General features: G+C 37.0%; 2 protein-coding genes across 2 annotated transcripts; both read left to right on the forward strand.

The window, feature by feature from the left end:
- The first annotated feature begins 454 nt into the window (after positions 1-454).
- Positions 455-901, forward strand: LOC143887837 (protein FAR1-RELATED SEQUENCE 5-like). Its single transcript, XM_077392053.1, has one exon. The coding sequence runs from the start codon at positions 455-457 to the stop codon at positions 899-901; it is 447 nt and encodes a 148-aa protein (XP_077248168.1).
- A 240-nt stretch (positions 902-1,141) lies between these two features.
- On the forward strand, positions 1,142-2,278 carry LOC143887846 (protein FAR1-RELATED SEQUENCE 5-like). Its single transcript, XM_077392064.1, has one exon. The coding sequence runs from the start codon at positions 1,142-1,144 to the stop codon at positions 2,276-2,278; it is 1,137 nt and encodes a 378-aa protein (XP_077248179.1).
- The last annotated feature ends 11,081 nt before the right edge of the window (positions 2,279-13,359 follow it).

Below are 13,359 nucleotides of genomic sequence, written 5' to 3' on the forward strand. Positions count from 1 at the left end.
ATACAAAAAGGGCCTATAGCAAGTGGTTAAAGATTAAACCTGCGATGGTTTCTCTATTTTGTTTTTTTGTATTTAGGGATTTCACAAACCTGCAATGATTTCTCAAACCTGTTGTTTCTCAAACAACATTTTTACCAATTTCTCAAACCTATTGTTTGGTTTTCTAAAATATGAAATCTACACATTTTGAAATATACACCTTTTTGTTCTTTCATTTTGTGCTTCCATATTGTTTGATGGATATATTTCTCAAATTTCCATTTTTTTAGATAACCATAATGGATCCAAATTATTCACAGCCATGTGGGGTACCTATTGAAGGAGTTGATTCTAGACCCTGTGGTTTGGTTGACGACGCTTTGTCGCAAGCATGCGGCATAGCTATTGAAGAAGTTGATGCTCATGGTTTGCTAATAGGTGATGATGGTCTTAATCTGGATGAAGATATTGGAGAATGGGCGAGACAGATGTGAATGACAGAGATGAGGTTGGCAGTGGTACATTTAGTACACCCATGAGGGTTGATGGTGAGAAGGGTGTTGTAAATATGCCTTTTGTGGGACAAGCGTTTGATAGATGGGAATCTGCCTATGAGTTTTACAATGCTTATGGGCTGGCCACTGGGTTTGGGGTACAGAAGTGGAGTACATCCTCTTCAATGAAGACAAATATGGTTATATCGAGGACATTTGTATGTGATAGAGAGGGGGTGAAAAGGGATAAGGGCAAGATAGATAATGTCAAGGAAATGAGGGATCGTTTCGTTGTGAGAGTAAATTGTAAAGCTAGGATGATCATCAAACTTAAAAATGAGAAGTGGGTTGTGAGTACTTTTGAAGACATCCATTCTCACGAGCTGACCTCCCCACTGGAAACCAAAATGCTTCGTTCCCACAACTGATTTCATAAGAGTGAAGGTGTTAAGGTTTTGATAGATTGTCTCAATGAGACACAAATGTCAAAGTCTAGGATCACAAAGGCCATTAATTCGACCCACGATGGAGTAATAGGTGGGCTCTCAACAAATCAAGTTATTGCCCATTTCAGAGCAAAATGGAAGAACAATTTAGGGCAAGAAGCAGTCTTAGTGGCCAACCATCTGCAAAAGATATGATCGGAAGACCCAAACTTCTTTTTCTCGATGGAGTTAGACACAGATGAGACCTTCCGATCCATGCTATGGGCTGACGCTAGGGCGAGGGATGTGTACATGACATTCAATGATGTCATTATTTTTTATGTTACCTACAAAACAAATAGACTCTCTCTACCATTTGCACCATTTATAGGAGTGAACCACCACAGACAATCGACCCTTTTCGGATCTGCACTGCTAGCCGACGAGACAGATGAGACATTTTGTTGCGTATTTGAGCAGTGGTTGACGTGCATTCATGGTAAAGCTCCGGGTGTAATAATAACCGATATGGACTTGGCTATGAAAAATGCAATTAAAAGAGTTTTTCCAGATACACGCCATAGGTTTTGCGAGTGGCACATATGGAAGCATCTACTTGAGAAAGTTGTAGAAATGCGGGATACCGATAGTGATTTTTACCGTGATTATAATCGGTGTTTTCATTCGAAAAAAATAGAGGAGTGTGAAGACAAATGGCAACAATTGGTGGTCAATTATGAAATTGGTGGTAATGAATGGTTGTGTAGGATGTGGGAGCACCGAGAGCATTGGATGCGGGCATATTGGAGAACCACTTTTACTGCAGGCATGAAATCAAGTCAGCGAAGCGAAAGCATGAATTCCTTCTTCGAAGGATATGTGAACAACAAAACTGGTTTACATGAGTTCTTGAATGCCTATGAAATGGCACTTGTTCAATGTCGTAAAACTGAAGCTGAAGAAGATTTCAAGTCAAAATATTTGATTCTTAAGATGCAAACGAATAGCCCACTGGAAGAAGAGGCTGGTAAATTCTATACGAGTATTATCTTTAACAAATTTCAGGATGAGTTGAAGGATAGTACCAACTCTTGGCATGATTATTTGAACAGTGAAGGGACAATGGAAGAGTATTCTGTAGGTCTCAGAAATGATAAGAAGAGTAGATGGTGCAGGGTACAGTATGACGATTCTGACGGAGTGACCGCGACATGTGAGTGCGCTATGTTTGAGATGAAAGGGATATTATGTCAACATATCCTTTGTATTTTTTACCTTCAACAATTGAGAAAGATCCCTGAGCGTTACATGTTAAGGAGGTGGGCTATTGAGGCAAGATATCGAGGGGGGTGTATTACCTACAAGCACACAAGAGAGTAATGGCATGAATCCGTTTAAGAGGTGGTGCCTAATCTCAACATGGGAACGACTTATAGATGGACCAGGTGTTAGCCCAAGGGTTCCCCATGGGTTCACTCAATCACCTTGTTTTGATGATTAACAAATGCAAATTGATTAGTCATTTATGGACTAATTGTTTGCCTTGAGTGTTGTGCTTTAGACAGGTCCTACACAAGTCAAATCATACTAGCACGCACCTTGTTGGCCTATGCTTGAAGATAAACCTAACACAATGGCAAAGGATCTTGGAACATACTTGGACCAATCACACCTTGGAGGTACCAAGGAGAAGCTCATCATCAACCATCTCAAAGCATTGAACAAACAAAGGAAGATCAATGAATGCCAAAGCTTGTGGATCAACAACTTGCAAAGGAGCTGGAACCAAATAGTGGCATCATCCTTGGAAGGTGTCAAGCAAAGAAGTTCAACCTTGAAGATCCCAAAGCAAGCCATGCACTCAAAGAGAAGATCAAGCAATGGCTACCTCAAGAGTTCATTCAAGAGAGTGGTAAAAAGGGTAGATTGTATCACCTATCTCTCTTGTGTTTTCTCTTATCAAGGCACATCTTAAAACCCCTAAAAATATGTTTTTCAAAGAGACTAACACACCCTTTAAGGACTTAAATGGATAAGTGAATGGCCATGGTGGTGTACCAACCTATTGGGGCCATATCATATTGGGACCCATATGGCATTCAACAAAACTTTGAACAAAATAGAGTTCCGAAGAAACAACCTGGACCAGCAACTAAATCCTATCAAAACTTGTTTAATACGTTTTCAAATATTTTTGAAAATATTTTTAACAGATAGTTCTCATTTTTCTCATATCCTTAGAGTACAGGAACGTCAAAATCCGATGAGAAATGAGGGAGATATGAATTTTACAAGTTAGACGCAAATGCTGGAAAACCAATCTCGGAATTTCGAGAATTATTCTAGGAGCTCTGAGAAATGGTCCAGGGAATAAAATCCCATACTTTGTTTGAATTCTCGGAACTCCGAGAAATGTCTCGGAACTCCGAGAAGTGTTTTTGTTCAAAAAAATATAGCCGTTGTGGTCCAACGGCTAGTTGACTGTTTGACCCAAAAATAACCGTTTTGCCCTTGAAACAATCATATTGAGTTGGGACACCATATATACCCATCTAATGGGTCTAAAACACTTGAGGAACATTGTCCAACTCTAACAAACCCTAGAAAATCATTTGTGAATCATTTTTGGGTAAAAACTCTCACCAAACTCATTGTGCCTTGATTTTGGGAAAATCATTTGAGATTGGTTTAGGCTTTCATTTGTAAATTATTCTTGAGAGAAAGTGTGTGAGCTACAACTTGTAATCAAGCCTAGTAAGAGGCTATTACTTCTTCTTCTTCTTCATTTGATCGGTGGCAAGGGCATCCGTGTTTAATTCCCTTGGGTGAAGTTCTTAGAACTCGGCGGAGAAGGAGAGTCATTGTAAAGGTGGAAGGGCATCGTCATTTAATTCCCTTCAGAGTGTAATCGCCTCGGAGCTGGGCGTCGTGGAGGTCTCAATAGTGGAAATCCTCAAGTGCGACCTTGAGTAGAGTGGAGTAGGCCTTTGGCCGAACCACTATAAATCCTTGTGTCGCTTGCGTTGGTATTTCTCGATTTCTCACTCCCTCTCTCACTCTCTTATTTGTGCTTGTTTTATTATTTAGAATTGAGTGAGTTAGCATTGCCATCCAACGTGAATATCTTTACATTGCTAATTAGCCCACTAAATCTCCTAATTAAGTTGGTTGTTTAAATAAGGGTTTTTAAGCTTATATACATTTGTGAAAATTGGTTAAGCTTAACTAATTCAACTTAATTAACCAAGGGATAAAACTAGGGTGAAATTAGTAAAAGCTTTCAAAAGGCAAAAGTTTTATAAACATCCTATTCACCCCCCTCTAGGTTTCCAAACCAAGTCTCTACTTGGATTTCAATTGGTATGAGAGCTTGGGCTCTTGATTAAGACCCTAACCGGTTAAGAGTTAAAAGATCAAATTTTTTAGCAACTTAAAAGATGGGATCTAGACTACCTATTTGGGATGGTTCGGATTATGGATCATGGTTGATCCATATGAAGACATACTTAAAAGGTCTAGATAAAGATATGGTAAAGATAATTGAAAATGGATTTATTTTAAATGCTAAATCTAAAGGATTAAATGAATATAATAAAAAATTATCTTTACTAAATACAAAAGCCCTAATTGCAACATGTTGTGCATTACCACCACACATTTATGAGAAGGTATCCTCATGTACTAATGCTAAAGAGATTTTAAACAAACTTGAAAAATCTAGTCAAAGTGAAATCATATGCTTAAATGGAATAATTGAGAACTCTAATGAAAATGCATTGAAAAATATTGATTTCACATTTGAAGAACTACATTGTGCTTTTCAAGATTTGAATAAGAAACTTGAGGATCAACTAGCTAAGAATTCAAACTTGAAAAATAATTTAGCTAGTATTAATAAGGAGTTTAGGGAAGTAGAAAAAGATCATGCACATCTTAGTGAAGAAAATAAAATACTTAAAAATGATTTTATTGAATTAAGTGAAACTATTGTATCACTAAAAGAAGAAAACCAACTCCTTAAAGAAGAAGAAGAAAAGATAAAAATATTTCCATCTCTTGAATCAATCAACTACAAAATGAAAATCAATGATTTGATAATCAAGAATGAAACATTAAGGTTGGAAAATCATAAGTTACAAGAGAATGTAAAATTCAATTACCATCATGATCACTCTTGTAATTCATCATGTTCATCCTGTCCATCTACCCACTCTTAAGTATCTTGTGACTATTGTGGTAGATTTGGACATTACATGTTTAAATGTACATTTAAACTTGTAAAAAGTAGTAAGTTTGTTTGGGTTAAAAAAGACTTATCACCTAGGACAAACTTGCTTGGAACCAATATGGTTTGGGTTCCAAAACCCCCACCATTATCTGTATTGTATTTATCTTAGATTAGGGGATGTGCTTTAATTTTATATCATATGAAAATTTGTTTGGATACAATATACTTATCTTGCTTGAATGCCATGTATCCATATTTTGTGCTTCAAATGATTATCTTTTAAAAATCCAAAGTCTTTATGCTTGAAACTTGATTTTTATAAGACTTTGATATCTTGCACTCAATTGTCATATCTTTTGGAAAAGGTTCCCTAGATATCCTTTGATGTCTAGTATTTGTTTTATGCTTCAATGTGAGAATCTTTTGAGAATATGTTTGTATAGATATCATGTGATTACTTTTATTCATATGCATCTATGCATGTTGTGCTTAATGATCACATCTTTGTAAAGAAATAAAATATAGATATACTAGACTTATCATGTTTGATCCTTAGGTATCTATGATTGGCTATTCATGCCATATGTGACATGAGACACTAGGATTGTCTAATTTGTTATCCCATGTCATTGTGCCTAGTAGAAGTACACTATCCTCTTTGGTATGAATAGATATTTGGCTAAGTGCACACACTATGACTTAGATCTTATTGCACTTAGTATCCATCCACATAACATGCCACACTTGAACTTAATGTGAAAACTATAATTGATCCTTATAGAATATTGAACCACAACTCTTGCCCATGTGTTCAAATTAAAACTTCAAGTACATCTTTAAAATTTGAACCCTTTTTGGTAGTTGATAGGAGTTAGGTTAATTGATCACATCATTCTAGCAAAACCAAAAGAAAAGAAACCCATAGGTTTAAAGACTTGAACTTAAATGGAAATTTTTGGCAATCAAATAATACTTGAACAAAAATTTGAGAAAATGCCAAAGTCATTCTTTAAACTCTATTTTTGGACAAATATGGCACTTGCTAGATAATTATGTACTTAAATTAGTTTAAAATATCATTTCTAGTAAAACTAAGATATTAGATTTCATGTCTAAGAAAACAACTTAAATCCGTTCTTAGACATCTTTTTGTGCCCTAGGTAAACAAACATGTTTATTGCTTTGCACCTAGTTGTCCTATCAAACTCATTCTATTACATGCTTAATGATTTTCATCAAATACTAGAAGAATCATAGATGGGTCAAATCTTATGTATTTCCAAAAGAGCTTTGATTGATTATCTTTTCATGACTTAGATGAGCCTTGAAATGTATAAGTCATGTTATATGTATTTTTTTCAAATAGTCATGAAAGTTCATGTTGGAATGTGTGTATCCAAGGTGGATTTTATTATGTGATATATATATTTATATACTCTAAAATCCTTGGATCTTTCCCTAGAAACACAAAAGGATATAATATGTAGGGAAGTTGATACATGAATCTAGATTCAATATATGACTTAAAATGAAAATATCATAGGAATCTAGAATCATATTTGGGCATTTACTCACTTGAGTAAAATTAAAATTCACTAAGGTGGTTGTATACATTAGATTGTGATGGGAACATGTGTCTCCCACACATTTTTGGTTTTTCAATAGGGCTTATGCACCTTGTGCCTAATGCCTTGTCATTTTACATGTGGTTGTGGATGTAGATGTAATGTTTGGACCATGCACATTATGTGTCATGCCTTTTGTGTCCAAACATGGTAGATTATCCATGGAAACCTTGACGATCATATCTTCTCATAAGGTATACTCTCACCTTCATGAATCATGGATGTCTCTCTAAGACATGGTATTTTATTGACCATTCTCACTATGTCTTAGTCTTATAGAATTGAACTCAAATTGGTATATACATATTCTATAGTTATCACCCCTTGTTTGATAATATCTACACATATGAGATGTTAAACCTTAATCTTAAAAGTCACTCAATTGGTGCCTTTAGCCTTCTTAGATTCTAAGAGGGAGATGGTACATTCACATTAATTAAAATATCTAACAAATTGGCCTTGTGCCAACATCTCAAACATGAATAGGTATAAATTTATATGTGATCTCGCTAGCTAGTTATGTATGTTACATACTTAGGGAAGTAAAGCGTGAATTTAAAAAATATTAAATCACATTTAGGAGGAGCATGAGCCAAAGATTGAAAATCTTTTTTGCTATGCTTGTTTATCATGCTGAGCTAGACTATAGCTATCATTTTATCATGATAAACTGACACTTGGAGAATAAGTATCACTGTAGCCAAGGGTTGAGTTTAACTTGGTATCTTTTGAAAAATATATCAAAAAACCTTTAGAGTCTATGCAAGGACATTCCTTTGGATTCATGCATTGCATGACTCATTTTCAAAGAGGGAGCTTAGTAGGATAAGATTTTATCCTAAATGGCTTATCATATGATATTAAATGTATATATCATTATACATATGATAAGTACACTCATTTGGAACATTGTTGCCCCATATGGGTTATGACCGGGCTTGTCTTGTGTTTTCAAGTGTAGTTGAAGACAAGAAGCCCATAGCCTAGGTGTTAGTGTCATATCCTTTAGGCTTTTTGACTTATCTTGGATGGTCTAATATGATATCATTTATTCCAAGAATAAGTTTTGGTTGCCAAGTATTCCATTGTCATATTTTTGGCCTATTATGTCATGTCATGCCTTAAATCTGAGGTTTATCTAAGGCCAATGACAAATACTAAGGGGGAGAGCTAATTGTTGCTATCTTTATATTTATATGGATTATTGTAAGATGCTTACACTATCCATTCAAGCATTTCCCACTAATTATGCTAAAAATTGCATATCATTAGATTAAAAAAAAAGGTAGCTTATCTATCATTTTAAACAAAAGCTAAAACTTGCATATCTTTCTAGATCTACATTCATAGGAGAAAATTATTCTTGCTAATCTTAATCTCTATGAATTTGAGTACTTATCATGTGTATTTTCTCTTGGCAATCCACATATCCCTGATAGAGCTAGCCGTCAGGCCATATATCCTAATAGTTAACCATATTATGATCAAATGTCCATTTATATGCATTTCAATTTAAGAAAATATTTTTAACTTGAAAATATATATTCTTGCTTATCATGATTAGTCTATAACTCCACATCACCTCATTATAAGATTCTAATAGGAATTTCAAAAACAAAAGGGGGCTTATCATGCTAAACTATACACTTGCTTGTTTTCTTTCTTGATAAGTAAAATATAAGATTTAACTTGCTAATCTATTATTATATTACGGGTCATAGGGTAGATTTATATTGGATTTCTATATATATACTAAGATACACCCTAAAAATTTTTGCTAAAATTGAAATGTCTCTTTGTTTTGCCAACCTGTGAACATTAAAACTTGAAGAGCTAAATTTTTTTCTAATAAAATACAAATACGTACAAACAGTTGAAGAATTACTCATCCAAATGCAATATTATTAACCTAATTTCACAAATTAAAACACCTATCTAAAACTAGAGCTCAGATGTGAGGACATGCTTTTTATCACTCCGCAAAAATTAAATGAAATAGGGATGATGACTTACCTCTGCCACACTGTGATTCATTGCAAAGATCTATTGAAACAACAGAACTTCTGAGAGCTGAAGCGATCAAAAAACTTGAATAATAATCTCACAGAATATTCTAAAATATTGCAGATTTTGCCAAATTCCAAGAGATCCTGCCAGAATAAGTGCAAATGCTCAGATCTGAGCCAAAACAACTAGACCTGAAGTTCAACATTTCGAAGAGAAGAAAAAGAAATTTGATATCTCTTGATGTTAGGTTTTTTTTAAAGAGCAGATATGAGGCTTCAAAGCTAAGGATAATAACAGAACAGATTTATGGCCTCTAATCGTAGGATCAAAAGAAGCAGAGAGAAGAGACTCGAATTAACTTGTGTTGGGGTTTGATCAGTTGAAAAAACAGAGCAAATTAATGGTTTATAACAAGATTTCAGGTTTATGGAAAAAATCCAAAATTTCTAGTGGATTAGAGAATAGAAATCAAAGCCTCGATGCAAAAGAATCTAGATCCAAGGTTTGGAGACTTGAAAATAACAAATCTATGGTTAATGAGCATCGATCTAGAGTTTGAGATCGTAAAAGGAAGAAATAAGGGAGGCAAAGCTAACAATGGAAGAAGAAGGAGCCATGGCCGGGGGTTTACCTGAATCCGACCGGAGTCTTGCCGGAGCAGATGATTCCTGGCCGGAAAACATAGAGGTAAGGACGGATCTAGGGATTTTGCTTGAATATAAGGTTTACATCTACGGATCTATGATCATGAAAAAAATAAGAGAAGAGAAGCTGACAAAGAAAATAAGACAAAAAAGGTATGGCTGGAGCTCCGGTATCCTTGCCGGAGAAGAAAATCATATTAGGAAATGCTAGGGTTTCAGCAAGGGTTAAAAGCTTGGATTTAGGTTTTGGTAAGGTTTGAGAAGAAGAACTGAGACAGAAAAGATTAATGGAAAAAAAAGGTTGCTGGCCGGCGGGAGCTCGGCCGTAACTCCGGCTATTTGGCCAGAGAAGAAGAAGAGGGGAATGGGTTAGGGATTCGAACAATTCTCTTCTGTCTCACTCTCCAGCTCTCTCTCTGATCTGAATTTTTCAACAAAAAAATGAGACCCCCCTCTGTAAAAATGGGTTTTTTTCGATTTTTATAGAATAAAGAAGGGAGGGATATTGGCACCACCAATATTTGATAGGTGCACAAATGCACGAAAATTTGATAAGTGCGCGGTTCATTGTGTCCTATTCGGATCACGATCTGCACCTCTCAGGATAATTCACCCCCCTCTTCTACTTACACTATGCATCTTGCCCTGCTCATCCTATTTGGTAATTCTGCTCGGATTTGGCTGAAATTTTACGGAGACATAGCTAGGATCCTAAGCTATTCTAGGGTAGAATTTAGGACCCTAATTGACTGATTTGGTCGGGGTTTGTACAAACATGGAAGGATAGGGCCCGGTCGAAAAGGGGTGTCTATAGATGCCCCTCTTTGGCAGAGCGTGCTTGTCACGTGAATGCCAAAGCTGAACAGACAGCAAATTTTGACTGGCCCAAAATTGATTGAAGAACAGAATGAAGAAAATGATTTTTGTGAAGATTGAATTATTTGGAAGGATCAGATACCTCAGGGATCTTGATATGGAATAGGTGCCTCAGGGGTCTTCAAATGGAACGGGTTTTGATTGTTTGCTTGGTACCGTCAGAGACTTTGGTTCCTTCTACATTCGGGGCAAATGCTCTCGGGGAGGATTTTCTTTTTCTACACTCGGGGCGAATGTTATCAAGGAAATTTTGGTTTTAAAATTTCAACATTCAACATGACTTATGGGTAATTTGGTGAAACACTGGACACATAACTCAGCATTCAAAACATATTGGTGAGATAGCCTCCCACCAGACATATAACTCGAGTAACACATCGGTCACATAGGTATTCCTGACTCCGCACTTGGGTGATGGTACACTGTGGAACGATGGATCATGACTTGACTTTTCATTACTAATAATAAAATAGCTAGATAGAGCTGTGGTCCATCTTTTCACCAAATTAGATAAGGATGCCCCTCTTTGGCAGAGCATGCTTGTCGCGTGAATGCCAAAGCTGAACAGACAGCACATTTTGACTGGCCCAAAATTGATTGAAGAACAGAATGAAGAAAATGATTTTTGTGAAGGTTGAATTATTTGGAAGGATCAGATACCTCAGGGGTCTTCAAATGGAACGAGTTTTGATTGTTTGCTTGGTACCATCAGAGACTTTGGTTCCTTCTACGCTCGGGGCGAATGCTCTCGGGGAGGATTTTCTTCTTTCTACGCTCGGGGCGAATGTTATCAAGGAAAATTTGGTTTTAAAATTTCAACATTCAACTTGACTTATGGGTAATTTGGTGAAACACTGGACACATAACTCAGCATTCAAAACATATTGGTGAGATAGCCTCCCACTAGACATATAACTCGAGTAACACATCGGTCACACAAGTATTCCTGACTCCGCACTTGGGTGACGGTACACTGTGGAACGACGGATCATGACTTGACTTTTCATTACTAATAACAAAATAACTGGATAGAGCTGTGGTCCAGCTTTTCATCAAATTAGATAAGAAAGAACAACAGTTGAATGAAAATTTTGATCAAGGGTCTATGGCGATAAGCCACAAAGAGCCTTGCAGCGAACGGAGGGTCCACGGTGGTAAACCGTGAAGAGACAGGCAAACGGGAATCGAGGGTCCATGGTAGTAAGCCACCAAGAGCCTCGCAAGCAGGAATCGAGGGTTCATAGCTACAAGCCACGAAGAGCCTCGCGGAACAAATAAATTTTTTTTTTAGGAAACTGAAAAATTGAGGGTTCACGGCAACAAACCGCAAAGAGCCAAGCCATAATATGGGGTCCGTGGTAATAAGCCACGAAGAGCCCAGCAAGCAGAAATCGAGGGTCCATGGTGGTAGGCCACGAAGAACCTCACCATAAAGATATTGGGTGATAATGGATTAGAAAACTAGGAATCAAGGGTCCATAGTCATAAGCTATGAAGAGCGAAGAAGTAATCGAGGGTCCACGGTGACAAGGCGTGAAGAGCCACACAATGAATCTAAGGTCCATGGCAATGAACCATGAAGAGCCCAGCAGAAAGGAATCAAAGGTCCACGGTAATACTCCGTGAAGAGCCAAGCATTGAATCTGGGGTCCATGGCAATAAACCAAGAAGAGCCAGCATGCAGAAACAATGACATGTAAAAGATATGAATGGAATGACTATGAATAGTGGGTCCATGATATATCTGGAATGACATATCACGAAGAGCCACTCGGGGAGCAAGGGTCCATGGTGTACCCAAATGGTAAACCATGAAGAGCCAAGAAGTAATCGAGGGTCCACGGCAACAAGCCGTGAAGAGCCATGCAATGAATCTAAGGTCCATGGCAATAAGCCACGAAGAGCCTAGTACAAAATTTGGGGTCTGTGGTAATAAGCCACGAAGAGCCCAACAAGAATAACAACAAGTAATGGAGATGAATGAAATGAGCATAGATAGTGGGTCCATGATATATCCTAAAGGATAGATCACGAAGAGCCACTCAGGAAGCAAGGGTCCATGGTGTACCCAAATGGTAAGCCATGAAGAGCCAAGAATGTACAAGACTTGCACGGATGACTTATTTGTTGATTGGAGAATCAATTTTTAGATTTTAGATTTTGAGAAATTCTAGGATTAGCTTTCCCTTGCCGAGAAAATTGAAAGTATGAGTTCCTTGCTGAGAACTGAACTCGGGTAACGTAACGAGGGTTTTCGGGTACTGACCCATCGTTGACAGGTGAAAAGCATTCTGCTGAGGTTTGAAGGTTGTGGGAGCAAATTCAAGACTCCGCTGGGGAAATTGATTTTCTTTGGAAGTTGACTCTTTTAGAAAAAGGGTTCATTTGAGGAGTTTAGAGATTTGGCTTGAGATGTGCTCGCATGTCTCTGATCTCAATTTGTTGTAAACATTGGCACTGATTGCCTTTGTGTGTTTGATATTTTTTATGACGCAAGTCATAAAAGATGCCCCTAGTGTGTTGTGATTCCATGACAAGAGTTTTAAGAAAGCGGAACCAGGATAGGTAAGGAAAATTTGGATTTACATAGATTCTTTCTTTGGAATAAAGATAGGATGATGGCTGAGGCAGAAAAATTTCTTATTCCATTGACCATTATTTGAGGTTCACTCTTTCCACCACCTACTGCTTGAAATTTGTCATCTTAATCATGTCAGAACGTGATATTTCTTGCCTTTTTCTGATACCTAAACCAGGGTCTATTCACTTTTTTTTCTTTTTTCCTTTTACTTCAGAAGGTATACACCCATTCTTCCAGTGCCAGACGACTTGGACCTTGAAGGAAAATGAATATGAATGAGGAACAGACTTTCAGGACTCTATCAAAGAAGACGTACATTATTCGAGGGACTCGACTCACTTTTGATTCACCCTTAGACCTGATGTGTTTTTTTTAAAGTAAGGTTAGCCACTCTCAAAATAATTTTGGAAACCATGTCAAGAGGCACTAATTTCCTCCATAAGGATTTTTGTCATGGTTATTACCCCCCTTTGGATTGCTCAGTCTTCATGCCCCTAGTT

Source organism: Tasmannia lanceolata, unplaced genomic scaffold (genome assembly GCF_043159265.1).
Source record: "Tasmannia lanceolata isolate RefF3 unplaced genomic scaffold, GAP_Taslan_0.1 ptg000002l, whole genome shotgun sequence".
NCBI lineage: Eukaryota > Viridiplantae > Streptophyta > Magnoliopsida > Canellales > Winteraceae > Tasmannia > Tasmannia lanceolata.